This window comes from Empidonax traillii, unplaced genomic scaffold (genome assembly GCF_003031625.1).
Source record: "Empidonax traillii isolate 1590-97213 ecotype Southwest subspecies unplaced genomic scaffold, ASM303162v1 scaffold422:size936756, whole genome shotgun sequence".
NCBI classification, from domain to species: Eukaryota; Metazoa; Chordata; class Aves; order Passeriformes; family Tyrannidae; genus Empidonax; species Empidonax traillii.
Window position 1 is genome coordinate 105,533 of NW_020955615.1, and position 22,079 is coordinate 127,611.

A 22,079-nucleotide genomic window follows, 5' to 3' on the forward strand; every position below is an offset into this window, starting at 1 on the left:
CCCTGCCAAACTCACTCCCAAGTTCAGTGGTTAGATAAGGCTGTTCATTTCTTGATGCCCCACAGATCTTTCCTATGGCTGTACCTGAATATGTCAAAGCAAACACAATTTAAGACAAGACCAGATCAGGTTTAGAGTCATAGAATCACAGAATCATTTAGGTTAGAAAAGACCCCTCCAAGATCATCAAGTCCAACCTTTGACTGATCACCACCCTGTCAACTAAACCAGAGCACTAATCACCATACCCAGTTATTTCTTGAATACCTTTAGGGATGGCGATTCCACCACCTCCCTCGGGAGCCCATTCCAGTGCCTGACCACCCTTTCCATGAAGAAATTCTTCCTGATGTCCAATCTGAACATCTCCTGGCACAGCTTGAGGCCATTTCTTCTTGTTCTGTCACTTGTTGCCTGCGAGAAGAGCCAACCTCCACCTTGCTACAACATCCTTTCAGGTAGCTGTAGAAAGCAGTAGTCTCCCCTGAGCTCCCTTTTCTCCAGGATAAAGAAGAATAAAGAATTTCTCTAGTTTTGCTACATGGAGAATCTCTGTCTCATTGGGAAAAAAAGTCCCATTCTTATCCCTTCAGCTGCTGCAATCACTGCCAACTGACTGTCATGACAGATAACACTTATTTCGAAACAATTCAGCATTTTCCTCAATGTACTTTTTCGAAGCTATCATGTCCACTAACCATATCCCACTGAGCCTCGAGCATCCACTTTAAAGTATCAACCATCCAATTCAATTCCTGTTGTGGAATGATACACAGATACACATCTTTTTATTTAAAGTAATAACAAGCTGTCAAGCTCAGAGTGACGTGATATGAATGCAAGCCAACAAGTACACAAAATCAGCTCTGAATGTACGAGGTAAAGGCTCGTGCCGAGGAAATCTTAAGGTGTATGGGGCCACATGTGGGTGTTTTGCCCGGCTGATGATTAATTTCTCCCAGAATAAGCGAGACCGAACACGAAAAACGTGTCGACAGTCGCAATAATCACGGGGGTAACGCTGTCGTTCGAGTGCCCTCTGCCGGGCACTGCCTGGCATAGCCAGACAACCGCGGGCACGTGGATGTGCTTTCCTTGGAAAACAACAGGGCTGCAAAATTCAGACTATTTCTTATGATTCACGAACGCTTAACTAAAAAAAGAAAAAAATAGTTCTTAATGAAGTTCTACGACTCTGAGATTTTTAAAAACAATTATTTCCTCTACGGCAACCTGTTTGCAGTTTTAAGCAGGCATAACATTTTCAGCTGAGCTAAGACAAAATGCTTCTCGGGAAAATACTGATTTTACCAATTTGGAGATGGGAAATTACTGCAGTAGCTCATTTAGATGAGCTGGAAATGTTTTGCTTAGATGCTTTGGTTTTACTGTGAATTCTGATTGAATTCAATGGAATCAGAAAGCTGCTCTTAGCCTTGAGCTTGTCATTCCTGTGTCAGACTAATGCATGGATCTGCATGCAGGATCAGCATCACCTCTTGTGAGCCTTGGCATGTGGATGTTTTGGCAGCAGTCCTCTTTGATCCCACTAAAAATACCTGACTGGCTCTACTAGAAATGCCAAGGGAGATTTTTCTTTATCTGTTGAGAATTTGGTTCAGTTTATGTAACTTCTTCTGTCTGTTAGTGGTAGCCAGGTATACGTAAGGCACCTCCACACTTGTTTGTTAGTTTTTATTGTTGTTGATCACAGGTTTCCTATTACTTATACTTTCTGAACAGTATTAGTATTTATTATTTAGTTACTCATAACATTGTGAAGGTATCTAAAAGAAGCTGACCTGATTATGTGTCACCGGTCTAAATTGCTTTCTAAATAGAAGATTCATTCTCCCCATCAGGAGAGCCTGGCAAACGTTGTTGGATCTTGGAGTTATCTTCTTTATTCATAGGAGCATCTTCTTGTCCATTCTCTACAGGCTTGGAGTTCTTATTTTGAAAGTGTTTCTTTATGAATATATAAAATACGATTGCAATCAAGTAGGAAGGACCTCTTAACAGAGCTGCTAAACCAAGGAAGACATACCTGTGGGACAGAGCACAGGAGATAGTGCAAGGCATTGAACTTTTCAAAGACAATAAAGTAAATCAGTTTCATGGCTTATAGGGATCACACCTATATCAAAAAAAGCTTAGGGAAAAATATTGAGACTCATTGTTAGTGAGTGGTACCACAAACTGGACATTTTTGCTTGCAAAAACTTCTCTTAAAGAATTGATAATAGTCTTTCTGCCTATGAAGATAGTTGCAAAGCTGAGCTTCCATCATCTTCCCTTTGTTTTGGAAGACTTTTGAATCACTTTAAGGCCTTACGCCTTTCGAGGTAGAAATATATTGAGGTCACCAGAATGAGCTATTATACACAAAAATAAAAAACACTTAGAAATGGCCAAGGCTTGAGTGAAACTGAAGACAACTCTCTGGAATATTCCTCCTGAAGTCTGACAGTGTTTAGGTTTAACCAACACCTACAGCTATTCAGTACAATAGTCCTTCATCAACTTTTCTTTCAAATGTGGCCAATGCACAAAGTTAAAAATCTTGCCATTATGAGCAAACCATTTGGAAATAAAATAAAACTGGGTAATTTTCCTCTTGATGGCAAATCCTGAAGGCTTAGGTCTTTTTAATTGGTTCAAGGGGTATAAAAAATACAAAGTTAATTCAGACATCTCTGTCATGGCTATTACATTTCTTTTGCAGAACATAAACATTGACTAAAAACTGAGAGCTTAACATTTGATCTTGAGATTTTTCAATTTCAGGAATTCTGGACTGACTTAAATTTGAGTCAGTACTTGACCATAATTTTTCATCAGTGGTCTCACACACCACAGTGTAAGAGAACAAAACATGTCTCTCTGTAGGGAGGAGATGCTTCAGGGTTTTTGTGCCCTAATTTGCCTTACCTGTTAGAAACGGAGTCATAGAGCCTGCAAGCCCCTCTCTGCCCACAGCTTGTGCTTCCCCATTTCAAGCACGTCTTGTCAATCACTGCGCCGAAGTAAACTGGTGCTGGAATCCCAGCTGCAAGGAGACAAGCAAAAGTGTCCCAAGATTTCATAGGAAAGAACTTTTTTTTTTTAGAAATCAGCTCTATATTTTATTGGTGATTGGTGATGACTTACACGCTGCAATAGGTGGGTTGGACCGCGGGGAGCTTTTCCTTTCCTTTATCAGAATAACTAAACTGGGACAATGTTTCCGTACCTTGAGGAAAATCAGTCCCCATGCAATGTGGACTGATGGTTTTGGCCAGGCTTGCAGTCATGCACATTGGTTTCTCAAGCATGGCTCTGAGAGCCAGCACTGGCTTCCAGTGCAGCCTAAGATCCTGCAAGGAAGAGCTGCTGTGTCTTCGGAGCACTGAACTGATGCGTAGTTCCCTCCTCTATGCAAATCCTAAATTACACACACCGGTTGATAGTCCCTTCTGCTTGAAGGAGGGAAAAGCAACTCAAATCCTTGTGGGGAGAGATATCAGCTTTTGCTTTACTGCAAAACATGAGAGACATGGGACAAAATCCCAGCCTTACTGAAGGAAAGGTGAATATTAACCTCAGAGGTATCCAAGTTTCCACACGTAGAGGACCATGTGTTATATTGTTCCTACAGGAGTATCCTGCATTCTTATATAGGAAATAATTTACTTTGTAAAAACAGGTATAGTCTCAGCCTGTTCTCTCGGGGCTCTTGTGAGAGTCTGAACTCAGTAATCCATCCTAAAAGCCTGGTATTACAATCCTCTGTGCTGCAGTCAAGGTACAAAGGAACAAATGCTCATTTTGGAGGTTCCTTAGTGAAAGAAGATGGGAGCACATCATATTTGATCTCTGAGTCACTGAAGAGAAGTGCCAGCTTTTTTGAATCTGTGACAGTGGCTCTCCCCCTGCCTGCAATGGAAGGAGCAGGCTGGCTCGATGTGCTGAAGCAGAAGCCTGTAGGAAGGGGACAGTGCTTCTTACATGATGCTTCTTTTAATTTTCCTATGTCCAAAATTGCCCTGAGAATTCCGCTGGCATTGCTTATCCTGGAAGCCAGGGGAAGAAATTCTGCACCTCTGAATTGTGATGAGAAAAGCAGAAGAGGACAAAGTACAGAAACACCTTCCTAACGCAAAATGTCCCATCACAATCCTGACTGGACACCACAGCCATAACCAGCTCTGATTGCAGGCATTTGTAAGTGGCTGTTGATTTCTTAAATTTCATAGCAAACTCTTGTGGCTTTTCTCTTTACGCGCATTTCTCTACATTTCTGAAATGCAGGCATTCATATTCTATTGAAAAAAGAGAAATAAAGGAAACAAAGATGTGTTTTCTTGCATGCCTAGGCATCTTAATCAACCATCTCATTAGCCTCAAATAAGAAATGGGGGGAAAGAGCTTTGCAGGAAGCTTTAAAGTGAATTGAAATCTAAGCTGTCATCTACCAGGGAAGTGAAAATTCAACATGGAGGAGACACTGTGGTATTAGCAGAGTTGTTTTAGTGTTGAATTATGTCCTATCTGAGCACTCTTTTTGATCTTACCTGCAGCATTGTGTCTCAGTGAGCCATGGACTGAGACAGGAGTTGGAAATCTTAGAGTGCTATTTAGAAATGCAACCTAATGCTTCCGTTTTGCTTAAAAACTCTTCCCATTTTGGAACACCAGGCTTCCAAACTGCAATACCATTTAATCAGCAGGTCAGAGATTTTCAGTATTGTGTTAGCTGGTTTACCAAAGAACCCAGGACTGAATATTGGACCTTCATGAAGAAAAAGGATATTCAGGAACAGCCCAGGATCTCAGAGCTGTTTCAGGGACACATCTGGTCTATAAATGGTGGTTACATTGGTGTCATTTAAAGCCATATGAACAAACATCTCAGTCAGAAACATTTCTCTTACCTAACATTCTCATAACGAGCGTGTATAGACCAACTGCAAGAGCTTTGAACTCTGGCTGAACACATCTGAAAGAAAGAGGGATGAGTATGAAATGCTGGCCTGTCTAGTGCTTAGACATGTCTATTAAACTGCTGTTAATTATCCTGAATTTAACACTCCTATTGACAGAAAGCTGTGATTTGGAAGAGTGCTTCCTACATCTTCTGAAAATAGGTTGTTATGAACAGCTACCAACAAATGAGAGATGACAAAACTCATTAAAGTAAGCATGTTATACTGCAAGAACCACCCCCCCCTTTTTTTTTTTTTTTTTCCCTAAGGGAAAGAAACATAAACATGATTTTGAAAGCCTCACTGGAAAACCTTCACCCTCACAGTTAGCTGTACTTACCTAAACATAATCATGTATGCTGGAGTGCCTCCCAGTGCGTAACAAAAGCCACCTATGACTTGTATTACTGTATAATAAATAAAATTCATTGAACAAGCTTCACTTTTTGGACACTGCCCCAAGGTGGCAGTGTTGTTTCCTGTCCATGAGCTGCTGACTTCAAGACATCTGCAGTTATGGAAGACCTGGAAGATACAAAGCAGGTTTGATAGGGGATTCTCCTCGTGCAGTGGAGATTCTGTTGGAGAGAAAACTGAGTATAAGAGACATCTCCAGACCATGTATCCTCTGGAGTGATCGCTTGACATAAGAAAATATGGGAATGGCATAAGCCAGTGAAGGTTTACATCCATGAATTGGACCTTCCTGGGGACTCTGGGAATTATCCTCAGCACTCTGTGACAAGAATAAATCAGTCACCCGGAAAAAAAAGCAGCATCCTGACATGCCAGAGTCTCACATGAAGGAAATGAGCTGCCTTCCCTTAAATCATTGTTCATATTTAAATGTTATTGATCAGTATCAGGGAAGATACCACCCTATCTTAGTGTACTTCAACTGCTGGATAAAACCTCAGGGCAGCCAAAACGAGATTTATGAAAGGCAAACCATGGACAACCTTCAGGCAACATGTAACCAGTTTGATTTTTCTGTTTCCCCCTCTTGTGGTCAACCTCCAAAAGGTTAAAGTAAATATCTACAATAAAGAGCTGGAGCTTTCTGCTCAGCGTGCAGTAACTCAGAAAAATCTCTCTCTGCTGCGCTGTTTGTAGACAGAAATAATAAATACTTTACTGACTGGTCCCCAGTAATATTTGCTTTCCTTAATGCTTATATACCACTAAATCCCTGTTAAGTGGAAAATAAGCTGGTAGAAAACCTCAGAAGCTGAAGCAGGGTCTTACTGTGTTCTTTCCGTGTCCCACCGAGGTCTCGCACCCGGCTAGACACGCCGAAACGTACGTGATTCCATTGTCTCCACACACAGGATCCCACACATTGGAGGCACATTTGCAGTGAGAGTTGCAGTCAGAAAATATGGCCTTCTCATCGAACGGAATGGGTTTGCTTGGAAGTTAAATTCAGACAAATGCAAGAAATTTTTATTTCAAAGCTGGGGTCAGTGTAATCCCTCCCATGTGGCAATATTGCTGTCCAGAAGCCCAATTCATATGCCCAGGACAGAAGTTTTCACAGCTGAGTCTCTACAGTATTGATCTGCTTGAGATTCCATCCTACTTGCGCTGATATTAAAGCGATTACTAAATTATAAAGAATTTTAAAACTAATAAAACATTGCTACTGGTTTTACTGGCAGGTGTAGACAGGAAAGAAAAAGGAGTGAGGGGTCAGCTAGACTCCCCCCTAATGGCAATAAGATCTAAGAACAGTTATCACAGTCTTATCAAGTATATCTTTAGCTGCTGATAAAAATTCACCAGTGATAGAAACTAGATTTCCTGATCTCCATGGTTAAAAAATGCTCCTCCCTAAAAGTCTAGCCTAACTCTTCCCAGAGAATATGGAGAATGCTGTATTTCCTTTTAATTTCAGACATCCTTTGGGGATTGAGGTCTGTAAAAGAGAGGGATGTCTTTCCTCATCTTCTCCTTTCTGGGTTAATTAAGCTTATGTGCATGCCTTCCCTTTCATCTGAGTGCTTATTAAGCATATTCCCTGGTCCACCAGTCACATTCTTAGTGGAAACATTGCAGAGTACAGGTCAAGCAACGATTAGGCCTCAGGTTCCCACAAATATAATCATCCTGCCTGTCCAGTTCCACATTTTCAGCTCTGAGCCAGTATGGCTTGATAAATGAACTGCAGTGACAAATTACTGAACTGTGGGTAAGTGTTCAGCGAGCTGCAGACAGGATAACAGTAGCCATGAGGTACTCTGGGCATGAACAGTGCCACCCGTATCCTGAGGAGTTTCTGGGTCCCCCTGGACAGACAGGTCCTAGCACGCAATCCCTGCTCTGGTGTCTTTACTCCAAGAAAAAATAAAAGTCAGTAGCTTTTAAATCCACGTTCTCCTGAGAGGAGAGAGGATCTTCAGTAGGCATAAAAGCTTTATTTAGTTTTAGAGCAGGCTGAGAGCAGCATGTTGTAGTTTTTCCGTCTCTGTGCAGGGTATGCTACCCATACCCTCTGTTACAAATGCTTCATCTTTTTACTGAATAGACTTTGGTAGAAAACTGCTTCTGGTACAGAGATAGCACTGTGTGAAACAGCAGTATCACCCCCCACACAGCCAAACAACCTACATTGGGAATGATGCAATTCCTGATTAGTCTTTAACCAATGTTGGGCTTTCACAGGCTGACACTCTACTGACCAACAAATCTCTCCCAGTGACATGTGGTAGTGTTACCTTTCTCTTAAGCATTGCAAAGCCATGTGGTTCTTTTAGGCTTGATGTTATGGTACTTTTTTTTTTTTTTTTAAGTATTGCTGCCATGCAGAAAAAGCCACTCTTCTTCATCTTATACTCACCCTTCATAGGACACTGTCATTCCTGCCACCGCGTAGCTCTCACAGCCAACAAAAAAGTGCAAAAAACTGATGGCATAGGCCAAAAATGACATGATAAATGAAAACTTGGTTGCTCCAATGATGCCCATTTTGTACTTTTTCATTATAAACCCCCCTAGGAAAATTCCAATACCTACAGGAGGTAAGGATGTAATTCCTGAAAGAGATAATAGAAGGGCAATGTTAAAATTAAAGAATCACAGTGGGTTTAAGAGCCAAAGCCTCTCCTCAGGCTGATGTCCCTGGAAGCTTTATGGTCTGTTATGATGACTCTAGGTGGTTTTGTGTTCAGTCCAATCCCTGGGTTGCATATGCTGTTTTTTAAGTGCCTAGCCCTCAAAACCCACTTCCATTGCAAGGCATTTGTCAGATGCTTCAGAAATTAAAACTTTCACACCACCCTCACTGCATATTTGGAGCGCCCCTGCTATAATACTCATATATATATTATGATACGATATAATATAAAATTAAAATTTCTTATAGTCCCATAGGCACCAAACAATTTACATCAACTTGTTCTGCAAGGAATTCAGTCCCAAATAAAGCACTCTTTATATCACAAGCAGACCTTACATGTTTTAACTCACCTATTAGAAGGTTAGATTTGGATGTAGACTGTCCATACTGCTGTTCCATGTACTTTGGTTTGTAAGTCAAGAAACCAATAAAACTACTGAACTGTAACAGTGAGCAACACAAAAATGTAAAGTACATTCGATTACTCAATACTTTTTTCAGGGACGTACAGAAGTCTGAAAGAAAGGGACATATGAGTTGGCTTTGAAAGATGTATGGCATAATTATTGGTGAGTAACCTGCAAATCTTAGGGCAAAATCCTGCTCTCAGCTGTCCAAGGGCAGGTTGTACTGATCTTCATCTGCATGAAAGTATCTGAAAGCAAAATCAGGTTCTTGAAGAACATCAGAGGTTGAGATATAGGAAGAGAATTGTAGAAGAAGACAGAAGTGTGGGTTAAGGCCTAGGTGCTCTATTGAATTCTGCACATGAAGACTAAAGGGCTCCACACAGCAAAGACTTCATTCAGCTCACACGAACATTGTCACAGGTTCAAGTGTGAGATCTGCCTCTGTAGAGATGCCCAGTGTCTTCTACTGGGATCTAAATGGCAGGAGAATTTGACTAATGAAGCAAAACCACCTCTTTCCATCACCTTTCCACCCCTTTCTCAACCTAAGGACTGCACAACCAGGGCTGTTATACAAGCCTGATGTATTTTCACCAGACAACGAATATGTGCTTCAGAGTCTCCATGAGCTGTATCAGATGAATAATTTGCCTTTACGTATTGCAAAAAGAGCATTCTAGTATTTTCTTTAGGTCCTGATAGAGAAACACTTCAAATTTCTTCTAGCACAAAATTTTAGAGGTAAGTGCCACTCAGGTGATGATTTATTGCAGGTGATACATGCAGGTGAACCTCAGAGTCTTGAGCAAGATCTTTCACTTCTAATAATTTTTAGAGGACCTCTCCTTTGCTGGGAATATCTGACTGGTTTAGACAGAAGTGCAGGGGAGGCAAAACACTTTGCAGAACTATTACATTCATGCTGTATCTTGTATGTATTGTTTTTCACATTTATACAACTTAGGAAACACTTGCCTTTCAGCATTACTGACCACTTCCTTGACTTGGCGTTTTCAGGAGTAAGTTTCTTCTTTGTGGCACCCTTTTTTTCCAAGAGACTGCATGAAGTTTTGTCATTATTGGCTTCCTCTGGCTTTTTCAGACTCTTTGGCAGGAAGCAAAATGGAATAGCACACAGGAAATTGGTTGTTCCACCTATTAAAAAGCCAAGCCACCACGCACCCACCCAGCGGGAGTCCTGGGGGGTGATGGTGATGCTTCCTAGGATTGAGGGAAACAGGCACAAGTTACCTAAATGAACAAGCTGAATCTTCCCACCCTTTGTCTGCTACAACAGCTACATTTTACAGTGTCTGACTTCCAGTGGTAATGATAATCATCTAATGAGGGACCATCCATGCAGTGAAGGCATCAGGAATCATACCCTGAATGGTGTTATAGAATCATACAGCCATAGAAAAGTTTGGGCTGGGAAGGACCTTAAAGATCATCTGGTTCCAAGCCCCCAAGTGAAAGGAACACCTTTCATTAGATCAGGTTGCTCAGAGCTTTATCCAACCTGGCCTTGAACACTTCCAGGGAAGAGGCATCCACAATTTCTCTGGGCCACCTGTTCCGGTGCTTCACCACCGTCACAGTAAAGACTTTCTTCCTAACATCTGATCTAAACCTACACCCTTTCAGTTTGAATCCATTCCCCCTTGTCCTGTCACTACAGTGTTGTTTCATCTGCCTTTCCTCACCTTACGCTGACTGTTGTTTTGTGGCAGACACGGCAATGCCAAGGCCCTTGCCCAACACATGGGAAACCAAAAGGGATAGCTGGCAAGCCTCAAGCATGAGGTGCTTTCAGGGCTGATACATTTCACCTGAGACCATCCTCTGCTCCCCTGAACTGTGTAAGTTGCTATTAAGCACAAGGGAATTCTCTGTGAGAAATCAGTGAGGTTAGCCATGGCTTTAAATGTTGTATTGCAAGGAAAATGAGAGTAGCAGGTTTTATGATTGTTACATTGTGGAATCTTTTGAGTGGGACTAAGACTATAGGCTTTTCACTGCATTGCCAGAAATGGCTCACCGTCCTTATGCTTAAGTTAAATCAAACATTTGCTTAATAAAGGGCAAAGACAAAATAGTTCATCTATCTAACTATAGGATCCTGAAGATCTGAAAATTTTTTCTCAACACTAATCCTACTAGAAAAACAAAGTCAGTGAAAGGCAACAGGATGAAGGACCACAGCCACCACTTACAGGGATTGCTCTGCCCCTTCTGGCATTTTGCAGATGTTTTCATTTCATCTGAATAAGCCAGGGCTGGCAAAAAGTGTAGAATGTACTGCAAGCATTACATGGAATGTAAATAATGTAAAATGCTCAGTTGAAAGAGTGTTTAATTCCTAAAAACTGTAAAACTGCTATGCTAGCACAATCCTTTTGTTAAGATCCTAGTTTAGTAAAACGTCTTGGGTCTGTGAGAGTTCTTGGTACTAATTCTTAGACATGTATTGTAATCCTTTAACCCTAAAACACAAATATACTACCTGTCTAATTCTGTCTTTATCCTTAAAGCTTTCAGTAATTTAATATAATTGTAATAAAGTATATAATAAAATTAATGAAATAAATATAAAGTAAACAGAAGTTATAGAAATACAATTAATAGAATATAAACTTAGGCAACGGCTTAGAGGAACATGTTATGAACAAGTATTAGCTTAGTTTCACTTTTCCTTTGTTTTGCTTACCTGGATCCACAAATCCAACATCCACATACAGTTTTGCACATAAAGATCCCAACAGGAAACCAAACATCGGGCCCAGCATGGCTATTGTGTGCAAACATGCTGAAAACACAAAGAAGCAGATGCTTCATTTAATGGCTGAACTATTTCCTCTGCACAGGGCGACCTTACACTGTGAATCTTTCAGTTTGCTTCATGTTGAGATTACCTACATACACAGGAACATTCTCTTCTTTAGCAAAATCATCAAGATAAGAGATGCCCAGTGGTGTTATTGGTGTCTCACCAATTCCACGTAACATGTTTCCCAGTAAGATATATATCCACATATATGATGATGGCTCCTTCTCACAGCCTGCAGATGAGAGTTTACACCTTTGTAATAAAATAGATGAATGGGAAACAGTGACAAATCACAGGAAATTCAGCACGTGAATTATTATTTAAGGTATTAACAGCACTTTCCTCATGGAAGATTAATGAAAGGCCATCAGTCTCATCAGAACTTTTAATAAAGTTTTAAAAACACTTTCCTTCACCTCCATTGTATTTGGTTTCTAAAAATAAGCATCACCCATCAGAAAAAAACTCTCATTTAAAAAAAATTGGCACATTTATATTGTCATAAATATATTACCTGGTATATAAAGTGTATCTTTAACGTGAGAAGTTTGAGATAATTTCTGGGTCACAGCTCGGTTCTTTCTCTACCTGTGCCCCATGCAAAACAACATGTAAAACAGCTAGATTCCACATTGTAAGGAAGATAACAAGAATCTGCATTTATTTCCAGTAAACTCAGTGTAGTTTCATGTCCTATCACACGATCTATTCCACCTCCCCAGCTCCAGGTCCTGGGTAACTGAATCCATTCAAACACAGTCTCAGTGTCCCCTTTAGTGTTGTGGGATTTATTGTAATTTGGAAGTGTGAACATCATAGAAAACTGGGGATCTGTACCCTTATAATTTGTGTTTGCTGGATGTTTCTTCTCCAAATGAGATGCACCAGGTACATTTAGTTGTTAGCAATGTTCCCAGACAGGTAGAGATTGAAGTTCTTCTTAACAGAGAAGAAATATGAGCATCTTGCATGGGGAAATCTCCAGCCGAGGACAAAACTAGCTCCTGTATTTCTACATACAGTTCCTTACCTGAATGAGAGACTTCCAGTGTGGTGTCATTCACATCTTGATGCTGGGAACAAGGATTTATGCTAGAAGTTAAGTTGGCTGAAGAAGCTCTATGTGATGCTGTCTCATACTTATAACTGAAAACACATAACAGTAGGTTTAGAAGTAGAGCTCACTAGGGAAATAAAAGCACAGTAGGGCAGGAAGCTCTGATTGTTGTTTGCCTAAAGAGAAGGGTATCTTTCGTTCAAAATCAATTCGAAGTGCCTCTGAAGGAACAAATAAAAAGATTACATAAGCACAGTTTGGAAAACAAAAGCACTAAAATAAAAAACAAACAAAATTTAGAATTCTCTGTCTGAAAGACATAATATTTTAAGCTGGAAAATTTGAAGGGGCTTCTGAAAGTAATTCAGATAGTATTTAATTTTTGGTGTCAAAATTTAGAGCCAGGTCCAAGTGAGCTCCCTATGCTGATCCCACAGCCAAGGAGAAAGAGAGGAATCTCTTGAGTGTGAGTCTAGGTCCCTCTTTGCATCTTTGGTATGTATTTTGGTCGGTTCAGCTGCTTTAACATGATCCTTTTCCCAGATACGAGCACTGCTGAGGTGCAAAGTACAATTAGCTTTGAGAGAAAAACATGGTAAAGCACACCTTCTGCTTCTAGGAACTGAGCTGACTGTTAGACCAGGCAGGCTTATTTTTCAGGTTCAAAGAAAGAGCAGTCATCAGGAGAGACAGTGCAGAACAGTTTCCTTACAAGTGTTGGGGTGCAGGGTTATGAGCTGCCCAGTGTAGATGAGTGTGATATACACACGTTATCTTAAGCAGTGGAAAACTAATGAAAAGTCTGATGCTAGTGCAAGATCCACTAACATGAAAAAAAAGCATTAATCAGTTTTCCTTTTACGGTAGTATGCCTAAAATTATTCTAATACTTTTAGGAGAGCAACAGAAATATGCCTTACTCCATATGCTATCACTGTGCCCAAGCTATGGCTAGAAGTACCATCACATATAAACAACATGCCTGGAGCACGGAGAAGATGAATAAAAACTAGCTTAACCAGATATGGAGAATCAGTTTATCCAGCCATGTGCATTTGGAACAGGAAATCCCCTGGTACCAGTTCTACCAGCACTGGTCCATCTGCAGGTTTTGTGTGAGGCTGAGAGGCTTCTCTGTGTGAGGAGCAGCTGTTTGCCACAGCAGAGCAAAACGCGTCACCTTTCACAATAAGGCTCTGGTTTCTTCTTTCGAGGAGGAGGATTTCTTTCGGTGAGGATCTTTGTGTGTTGGTTTCTTCACTGAGTAAGCTCTGAATCCCTGATTTTACATGAGTTGCCTGTTACTGTAAATAAAGTCATACTGCAGGTTGAGATGTCCCTCAGTAGGAAGTTACCTGCTCAGAGCTTGGAGATCCTATTCCAAACAGCACAAACTTATCTAGAAATCATACAGGTGCATTCTATATTTCTCATACATTTACTGTGGTTCATAATGGTTTGATTCTCCTGACTACGTGATCCTGACATCTCTATTAGCAAACAATGATGGCTGCTAAAGCCCAGTTTCTGGGCTTTCTGATTTTCCTAATAAGGTGTTCTTACTGTTTGCCAAAATTCATTAAAGTAAGAACACCAGCATAGTAGCCAGCTTGAAGATTTTCAAAGAAAAATATATTTTGTTTGAAACTTGAATTTTCATAGTTGTTTCCCCCGAGAAAAAGTTTTCCAGCATCATTTCCTTCTTTACCTCTTTTCTGAACACATCTGAGTGACAACTAAAGCATTGTGATTTTCCCATTTTTTGAATAGTTGAATTTTCACTTCAGAGGAGCCATATTTTTACAGCCAGATGTAATAAACATTCATCACCACAGTAGCAATGTGTGTGTTGGTTCATTGCACACTGAGGTGAGGTTCTATAGGCCTTTGGATATCTAAGAATGAATACACACCAAGTTTCATTTAAAAACCGTAAAGCAGGATGCAATTCCAATCATAGGTTACCCAAATTAACTTTGATTAGTACTTACTATCCCATGAAGAAATGAGGCATGGCTGATAAAAAGCATCCCAAAGCCATAGTAAAGCATCCCACAGCTATTACTTTGGGCCTATGAAGTTTGGCTCCAAAGTAGCTGACAAATGCAATCACCAGCAGGTTACCTGGGAGGCAATGAACCGAAATTAGTGCCAGATGCTGTGTCTCATACTTCTCTGAGCAGTTTGCTGCATGTTACGGAAATCAATTACCCATCTCAAAGCTCCCATCGACGAAACCCGCAGTGGATGATGTCAGGTCAAACCTTCGCTCAATCTGAGTGATGGAGCTTTTCATAATCGTACCAGACAATGCTTTGCTGAAGTAGCTGAATGATAGAGCAGCCAGAAATGCCTGAGGAAAGATTAAGACAGAAAATGGGAGGTAGGGAGAAACTGTTCACCGAGGGATCAAATGTGTTTAAAACTATGTGGGACAATCACCACAATATATGTTTGTTACTCAAATTGGAGTAGCAGCATTGTAGGTGAATTTTCAAATACCCTGATGCTGCAGGGTGCCAGGGTGGTATCTCAGCACATTTTGCTCCCTACTCTGGTTTTCCCTGAGGCAAAGGGGATTCTAGGTGCTGCACTGAAAGCAGCTTCTTGCTTTAGGGTTCAGTCATCTGCAATGGTCATCTTAATTGCTGGAAAACCTGATCTTCCCAGATTTGCTGCCCAGAGGTTTCTAAAGGAACTGAGGACTCTAAATTTGACAAATAACTCACTGGGCACCACTCACCTTAGTGGTATCCGTGCTTAAATTTATCACAACTCTGAGGACCAAAGCTGGGCAGCCAAAATGGTGCCAAAGCTGTTGCAGAAATTTAAAACTTGCCAGAGGTAAAATACCTAATCAGGATAGATTTATTGACACTAGTCCAACTCAAAAGTTATTTGGGCTGCATCTCATTTATTTTAGGCCAGTTCATAACTGGTTCTAACTCAACCATATAGGTAGCCATGGCATCAAAATAAAGGCTATATACAAGTTTTTATGATATTCGCGTATGTGGAAGGCGACAGACTGACTAAGTTCTTCTCTCAGATGATATATTTCATGTCTCAGATGACATATTTTGAAATGTTGCCCATATACCATATACCTCATAAGGAAAAGCTTAATACTCTTATAATTTTGTCATTGCTTCCACCAACACACATTGTGGCTTTGGCAAATAAAGATTTATTTGCTAAAAAGTTAAACTAGTTTTGTTTAAATATTATCCATCTATTTCCACATAGGCTAAAAAACAAACAGACTTATTGCTCACTGGGCAAAAGTTCCAATACAACAGAAACTTGGGTAAGTAAACAAAGTAAATATAGATTTAGACTTTGCAACACTATCTACTGTAAGAAACTAAGCCAATCCGGGAAGCAAAAGCTTGAAAATACATATATTTACTCTCTTTTCATCAGGGACAAAGAGAAAAATCTCCCAAATGTGGACTTTGTCCTGACATGTTTTATATTTCCTGAGCTTGACTATCAAAATTCTGAGAACCACCTTTTGTGCCTTATGCCACCAGCACTCTCAGAGGGGGTTGGCTGGAATCACAAACTGCTGATAAGCATAAAAACACAAACAAAAATTACCTGAGAATTTTGTGTTTGAAAATGCAATCCCCAGGTCAGCCATAAAACATTTGATAAGATGATGAGGGATAATCTTGTCTTTTATTCCTCCTACATTATTGTGTGCATTAAGCTCTAATTGCCATAGAGTTATTCACAGATCTGCAGTCGTGCTTATTGCCCACATATGTGGTGTAAAGTTAGACCTGGGAGTCTCCCAGAGAGGTCAAACTATTTTTGCAGGGGTATATCAGTGGCAAATGTGAGTCACATAAAATGAGAAGTACAACAACCTTTGCCTGATACTTAAGCTGAACTGTTTTGGATGTTTGAGAAACTTGCAATTTTTTTTTCCCATTAATTTTTCATTTTACAGACCTTTTTATAGAGAGAAATGTGACTCTGATTGCAACTCCCATGAGTCTATGGAATTTAATTTGAGGTGAAGCTGGCTCAAGATTTATCAAAACATGAACCCGAACACATCAGTGTCAGAAGAAATCTTTCCCTTGTAATATTTGCAGCTCAGCCAGAAGCAATAAATACTAAGGCCTTAACATGGTAGAGAATTTCTCATTAGTTTACTTGCTTTGATCGGTCCATTCTTCTCCTGCACTCCTGGAAGCCTGTGTGCTTGTGGCAATCACTGGACTGTTTGACCTACAGCCCTGGATTAGATAAAAGTCCCGGAATACGATTCACCTCACACTGTTTTGGCCCTACAAGGGTGAGTGGTGACAGAAACCTCCAGAAGAGTGTAGTGTAGGCACCTATTTCAGGCTGGCTCAAGTCTCCCACTGGAGTTTGCTACCTCTCTCTAATGACCAAGAAGAGGGACCACTTACGAGTAACCTATAAGTAAATATGGCAGATCAGGAATTTCTATTTTTTTGGGCCCAAAATAAAATCTGACTATCCCCTGTGCCTCTAGTATATATCTGGCTCCATAAAAGATAGGGGGAAGAAGAATGGAGGAATTTGGCATGTCACACCCTGAACAACATTTCTTTTAACATATAGCAATGGTAATTTATGGTGATATTGATAAGGCACCACACCTTCAATCCAGTGCAAGAGGAAGTCTTCTTTTTGACTGGTGGATTTTTGTTTTCTTCATCATCTAAAGGCTGGTTGGGTTCTGCTTCCTGATTTGAGCCATTGACATTGCTGGATTTGGTTTCCACTGTCATGGTTGATTTGTTCACAGAGTGATCTGAACCTGGGAGAAAATGAAAAGCACATATGCCAAAATAGAATTTCTCAGGAACTTTTCTGATGAAACAGCAGTTACAGGGAAGTGCTGAGATGTTGAAACTGAACCTTTCCATTGAAAACAATTTGGCTCGATGACTTGGGTGTTTCAAAGTGTCTATTTATTTAAATTCTGAAATATCTTGTTTTGACATCTTTTCAAGAGAAATGAAAACCACCACCACAACCCCTCCAGTCTTTTAATGCTAAAAACGAAATATCCACAAAAGAGAAAGATACAAAGTCTCTGTCCAAAAATAAACTACTTGGATCACCAAAGCATCAGTGTTGAAGCAGGAGTCCTAGGGAAGCTCTAAATTTGTAGTCCACATGGCTTAGGACTCCATCAATTTGGTAAGATCTCTGTAGCAACACCCGACTGATTTCTCTACTCTGGCCTGTTGGAAAATTCTCAGTGATGAAAGAATTTGTTAGTTTAGCTAACTGACCTCCTAAAAGTAGGTCAGTTTTTTCTTCTTGTAATAATATACAGGGTAACCCTAATGGCCTTCTGTTTGCAGAGTGCTGTCTGTATGCCCTGATGCACGTACTCAACTCAGCAGTTCAGCAGAACTGCTCCATTTCCCCCAGGAATATTATATTCCTTAATGTAACTTTTTTATTATTGTTGAAAGCCTTGTTTTGTTATTGAGTTTTGTTTTATTGCAATGAATTGGTCAATACTTCACTTTTTTGCACCTCAGGTTTTTAAAACCCTACGTGTGAGTAAACAATTAAAAAGAACACTTCAGGGAAAAGTTGTAAGGGAAGTCTATATATTTGTTTGCAAAATTTATTCAAAGAATGAAAACACTTGCCCGTTTGTGCAACTCCAACTGCAAACAGAATAGATTTCCAAAGGATGATCCAGATGCCACTGCAGAGCCCCTTGGAAAATAGCAGCTCACTTGAAACAAGCCATCTTCAGATCTGCAGGTGGGAATATTGCATATTCTATTAGAGTTTTGAAACTAATATCCCCAAATCAGAACTCAGAAATCATAACTCGCGTGATCTACTTCACCTTTAACAATACTCTCCTCATTTGAGAAAAAGGTAAGGAAGACAGAGAGGGGAAACAAATCACACAAACAGAGGTTTTCCATGCTTGAATGAAGCTGAGCAAAGGTCCATCTGCTTTCTCACTGCTAATATCTACTTCCCAACCTCTTCTGTGGCTATGCTCTGAGTCAGCACATGTATCAGGACAAAAAAAAAAAAAATCTTTAGCTTCCCCTTGGCTCTTCCGACAGATAGGAGAAAGAAGTAGGAAAAGGATTTCCCCAAGTCTGCACAGCTACCAAAAGAAATGTTATGAAAGGAGATTCTTAGTGCTCAGGAAATGTTAGTACACAAATCCTTTTGAGCATCTGCTTCTCTGAAATTCATCTGTCCTTGTGTCAGCTGAGGATGTTATCTTCTCCTTGTTACTATGATACATTGACAACCACCATAAGATGCTGGTGGAGCATTTGATTGCAGGTCATGGGATTAAAGTGGCTTTTTTTAAGAGTTTGAAGGTATAACCAGACTTAGAATCTCACCATAAGGAGAGAATGAGTGAAGACAGAAATTAGAGGACAAGCAGATAAAAGAGAAAGGCAGTCAGGTATCCATTTAACTGAAGAAGCTTGGATATTAGGAGCCTATCCCAGTAAAAGTTTCTGAGACAGGCTGTGAAGGAACAAAAAGGGGGGACAGTAGGACTGAGAAATGTGAGCATAAATATTAAAGAGCAGGTTGAGCAGTTAGATGCAAATAGTGAAAAAGGCATCCAGAGAGAGAAGTTAGAGTACCAGGCAAGATAAGGGGTAAAAAAAAGAGAAGAAAATAAAGTAAAATGCATCTTCATGAGGAAAAAGCTTCTTGATGCACACAGCAAAGTGTGAAGCCAGCTGGGAAGTGGAAATTAGTTGTCTCATCACTGTCAGTGCTCAGCTCCTCCAGCAATCCAGGGGAAGGCCTCTCAGACAAGACATGGGTGACCAGCTCCTGTCAGTAGTGAATGACACGTCTTATGAGCACTTTGCAAAGATGCTGTTGGATGTGGTGTTACTTTTGTTTGTGAGGGCTAGGACAGAGGGGAGTGAAGCAAAAAGATAGGGCAACTGTGCTGGAGAAATGCTAGAGCAAGCTATGTGCAATGATCAACAGCTGGAGCTGCTGGCAGCATCTCCTCCCATCCTCAGTTGACCCTGACCAACACAGACATCTGCTGGAGATGGAAGAGATCAGGGCTGGAGAAATTCTAGGTCACAGGAAGATTAGAAAAAAAGATAAAAGGTTGATTCACAATTGATGTCCACACGCAACTGCTGAGCCTGACAATTTTAGGTATTGATAAAGTTGCTTTTTTAGATTTATTTCACTATCATATTTTTCACATTTAATAAAACCAAGCATCTGGTTGCGAAGCAAAAGTATGAAATTTTCTGCACCAAATGTGCCCTTTCTCTAATATGATTATCTAAAACTACCAATCTTTGCCTGCAAAAGCCACTCCACTGAAGTAGCGACCTGTGAGATTTGCATTTGCAGAAAGACAAGTTTAGTCAAACAACCTATCCTTTGTAGGTAGTCAGTCAACCTAAACAAAAATCAACCTTTCTTCTTGGGATAAGAAAACAATCCTCTCCCCAAAAACAAGCATGAAGAAAAAAAGAAAAAGAAAAAAAAAAAAAGAAAAAGAAAAAACCACACACACACACACAAAACCACAACAAGTATGGCTTAGAGTCATACTTTGAGAATAAAGTTTAACACACTTTCTGTTCTTTTTTCCAACATACCCAGGGAACATTTGACAAACTGGTTTGATTTTATGCTCAGTACAGTCTCTTCTGAGAAATGCTTTGGGTGGGGAAGATCAAGGGTCTTTAACTAATAATCATTGTGGATCATTTGTGTTGGTGGGAGCTGACAACTTTCATAAAATCATGGGAATTTCTGCAACACCTCACAATGCAATTTCAGAGTGAATGCAGCCAGCATTGCAAAGGATAGCTGCAGGCATCTTCAGGGTATATGACCTTATAGGGACCATGGCCTAACTCTGAGGTTCTTAGGTAGATCTATTTCCTCCCTTTCATATAAAAAAAAAAAAAAAATTCAAACTTCATTTTATACCCCTGAATTATATGCAAATTATAATGAATAAGAGCAGTAATTAAAAAAACCTTAGCATGAATAGCAGGTATTTAGTTCACAAAGGTCAAGACAACAGTTCGCTACAGGTTTTGTAGATTCTTACAAAAGAAAAATATGGTGATGTTTGAGGAATATTAAGAATCCAGTCCTTGTGCTGCTTTGTCTCCACCCTCAGGTTGCACCCTCAAGGACTTCGCCACCACCCAGTAGAATAACAAATCACAAATCAAGATCCACATTTCCTCCTGTAATTTATGGCAATGTAATGATTTATACTAACTGTAGTGCTAATACAATTGTCTTGTTGACAAAAATCTTGTTGATTTTTAAACAGAATTATAGTAAGATCTTTTAAGTTAACCTTATATGGAAAATGAATATCACAGCGCTGTGCAGACCCCCATGCTGCTCACATTGTTCAAGACATAATTACTGTTCAGAGACACACATGAAAATATATAAGGCCATCATTAAAGTGCTGACACTTTCAACAGGAACATTACTGCTGTTAGTGGTTTCAGGAAATGCAATTAGTAGGACATGGGTAATGTTCATTATCTGCAAACAATGGCAACATTTTATGGTTAAGATAAACAAAAATAATATTAAAGAGGTTCCTACCTAGGTTCTGTGTCCACAACAACAGCAGTTATACTACCACATAAGTGCTCAAAAGTCAGAGTATTCTCTCCTTAAGAAAAGCCATGCTGGTACTTGGTAGAAGAATCATTAACTTCCAACACAATCTAAATTAAACATTTTAATCTTGTCTCCTCCCATTCTGCCCTCTGTTTAAGGTCCCAAAATACATGTTTATCCATGTTTATCTATGGTCAAAATTTAATTAGGAAGAAAATCTGCAAGTATGTTCTTTTCGTACATTCTTGCGAAACATCTTTTTTTTTTTTTTTTCCTGAGCTTGTCTAGATTATAATGGTTCATATTTTCTTGACATTTAAAAATGGGGTGTCCCAACTTCAGAAATGTTTCTGGTTCCAATGCATTTTGGTATGAAGTTTTATTTTCACAGTCTATGGCTGATGTCCACTGAGCTCAGACCTGCTTGAGCCAGTCAAGGACTGGCAGGAGGAGAAAATATAATGCCTTGGATATATAGAACAAACTGGATGTTCAAGAAACACTCATGCTTAGAAGACTGTTCAGATTTATAGTTTAGTGCTGTTAACAGCACAGGCAGACCAAGTGTCAAAGTATATTGGGGCTATGTGTACTTTGATCAACCCTTTACATACTTAACAGCCCTAGTTCAAGGAACTGGTTAATGAGAAATATTTTATTTGATTGTACCCCCCTTGTGCATTCTGCCTGATTGTACTTAATTGTACTTAAAAGATCAGTCATTCTTGAAGCATGAGAGCTCTGTCTACTGTTTGCCTGGATGTTACAGCAAAATGTGCCATTCCTGGTAGTTCATGCCCCCTTCCCTGCCACCACTTTCACCACACCTATTCTTTTACTTCCTATGAACAATTACAGCTTACTTAATTATGCTGACCTTTGGATAATCTTTCTGCAGTCAGTATTGTTATCGGTTACACCTTGCACTGCTCATGGCTTTTCTGACTCTCAACCAGACAGTTCCCTTTAACTTCCTAAAGCAAGAGACACCATCACCAAGAAAATGGTAGTTTCTTCGAAACTGTATGTCAGGACAGTTCAGCTGCAAGTGTTAGTGAAATTATAAAATAAGAATCCAGATCGCAAATCC

The 22,079-nt window shown here is 39.9% G+C and overlaps 1 protein-coding gene across 2 annotated transcripts; it reads right to left on the reverse strand.

The window, feature by feature from the left end:
• Positions 1–764: 764 nt before the first annotated feature.
• On the reverse strand, positions 765–21,105 carry LOC114062609 (solute carrier organic anion transporter family member 1C1-like). Of its 2 annotated transcripts, XM_027894245.1 has the most exons (16): positions 20,972–21,105; positions 18,022–18,133; positions 17,011–17,171; positions 14,585–14,726; positions 14,365–14,497; positions 12,347–12,462; positions 11,402–11,548; positions 11,197–11,295; positions 9,465–9,710; positions 8,430–8,594; positions 7,801–7,996; positions 6,210–6,372; positions 5,305–5,489; positions 4,914–4,978; positions 2,932–3,049; positions 765–2,047 (listed from the first exon to the last, which is right to left on the reverse strand). In XM_027894245.1, the coding sequence occupies exons 3-16, from the start codon at positions 17,140–17,142 to the stop codon at positions 1,834–1,836; spliced, it is 2,121 nt and encodes a 706-aa protein (XP_027750046.1). In that variant the 5' UTR covers positions 17,143–17,171; positions 18,022–18,133; positions 20,972–21,105; the 3' UTR covers positions 765–1,833. The 2 variants fall into 2 exon arrangements, with proteins under 2 accessions (XP_027750046.1, XP_027750047.1); XM_027894246.1 differs by lacking the exon at positions 9,465–9,710 and having other exon boundaries at positions 1,681–2,047.
• Between the last annotated feature and the right edge of the window lie 974 nt (positions 21,106–22,079).

Excerpts from the sequence above, each read along its gene's own strand:
- LOC114062609 (XM_027894245.1), bottom strand. The coding sequence starts at position 17,142 with ATGACAGTGGAAACCAAATCCAGCAATGTCAATGGCTCAAATCAGGAA. Across the intron at positions 6,373-7,800 it reads ATGACAGTGTCCTATGAAGG|CAAACCCATTCCGTTCGATG; the intron begins GTGAGTATAAGA and ends TTAACTTCCAAG. Across the intron at positions 5,490-6,209 it reads TGGGACACGGAAAGAACACA|GTCTTCCATAACTGCAGATG; the intron begins GTAAGACCCTGC and ends TGTATCTTCCAG.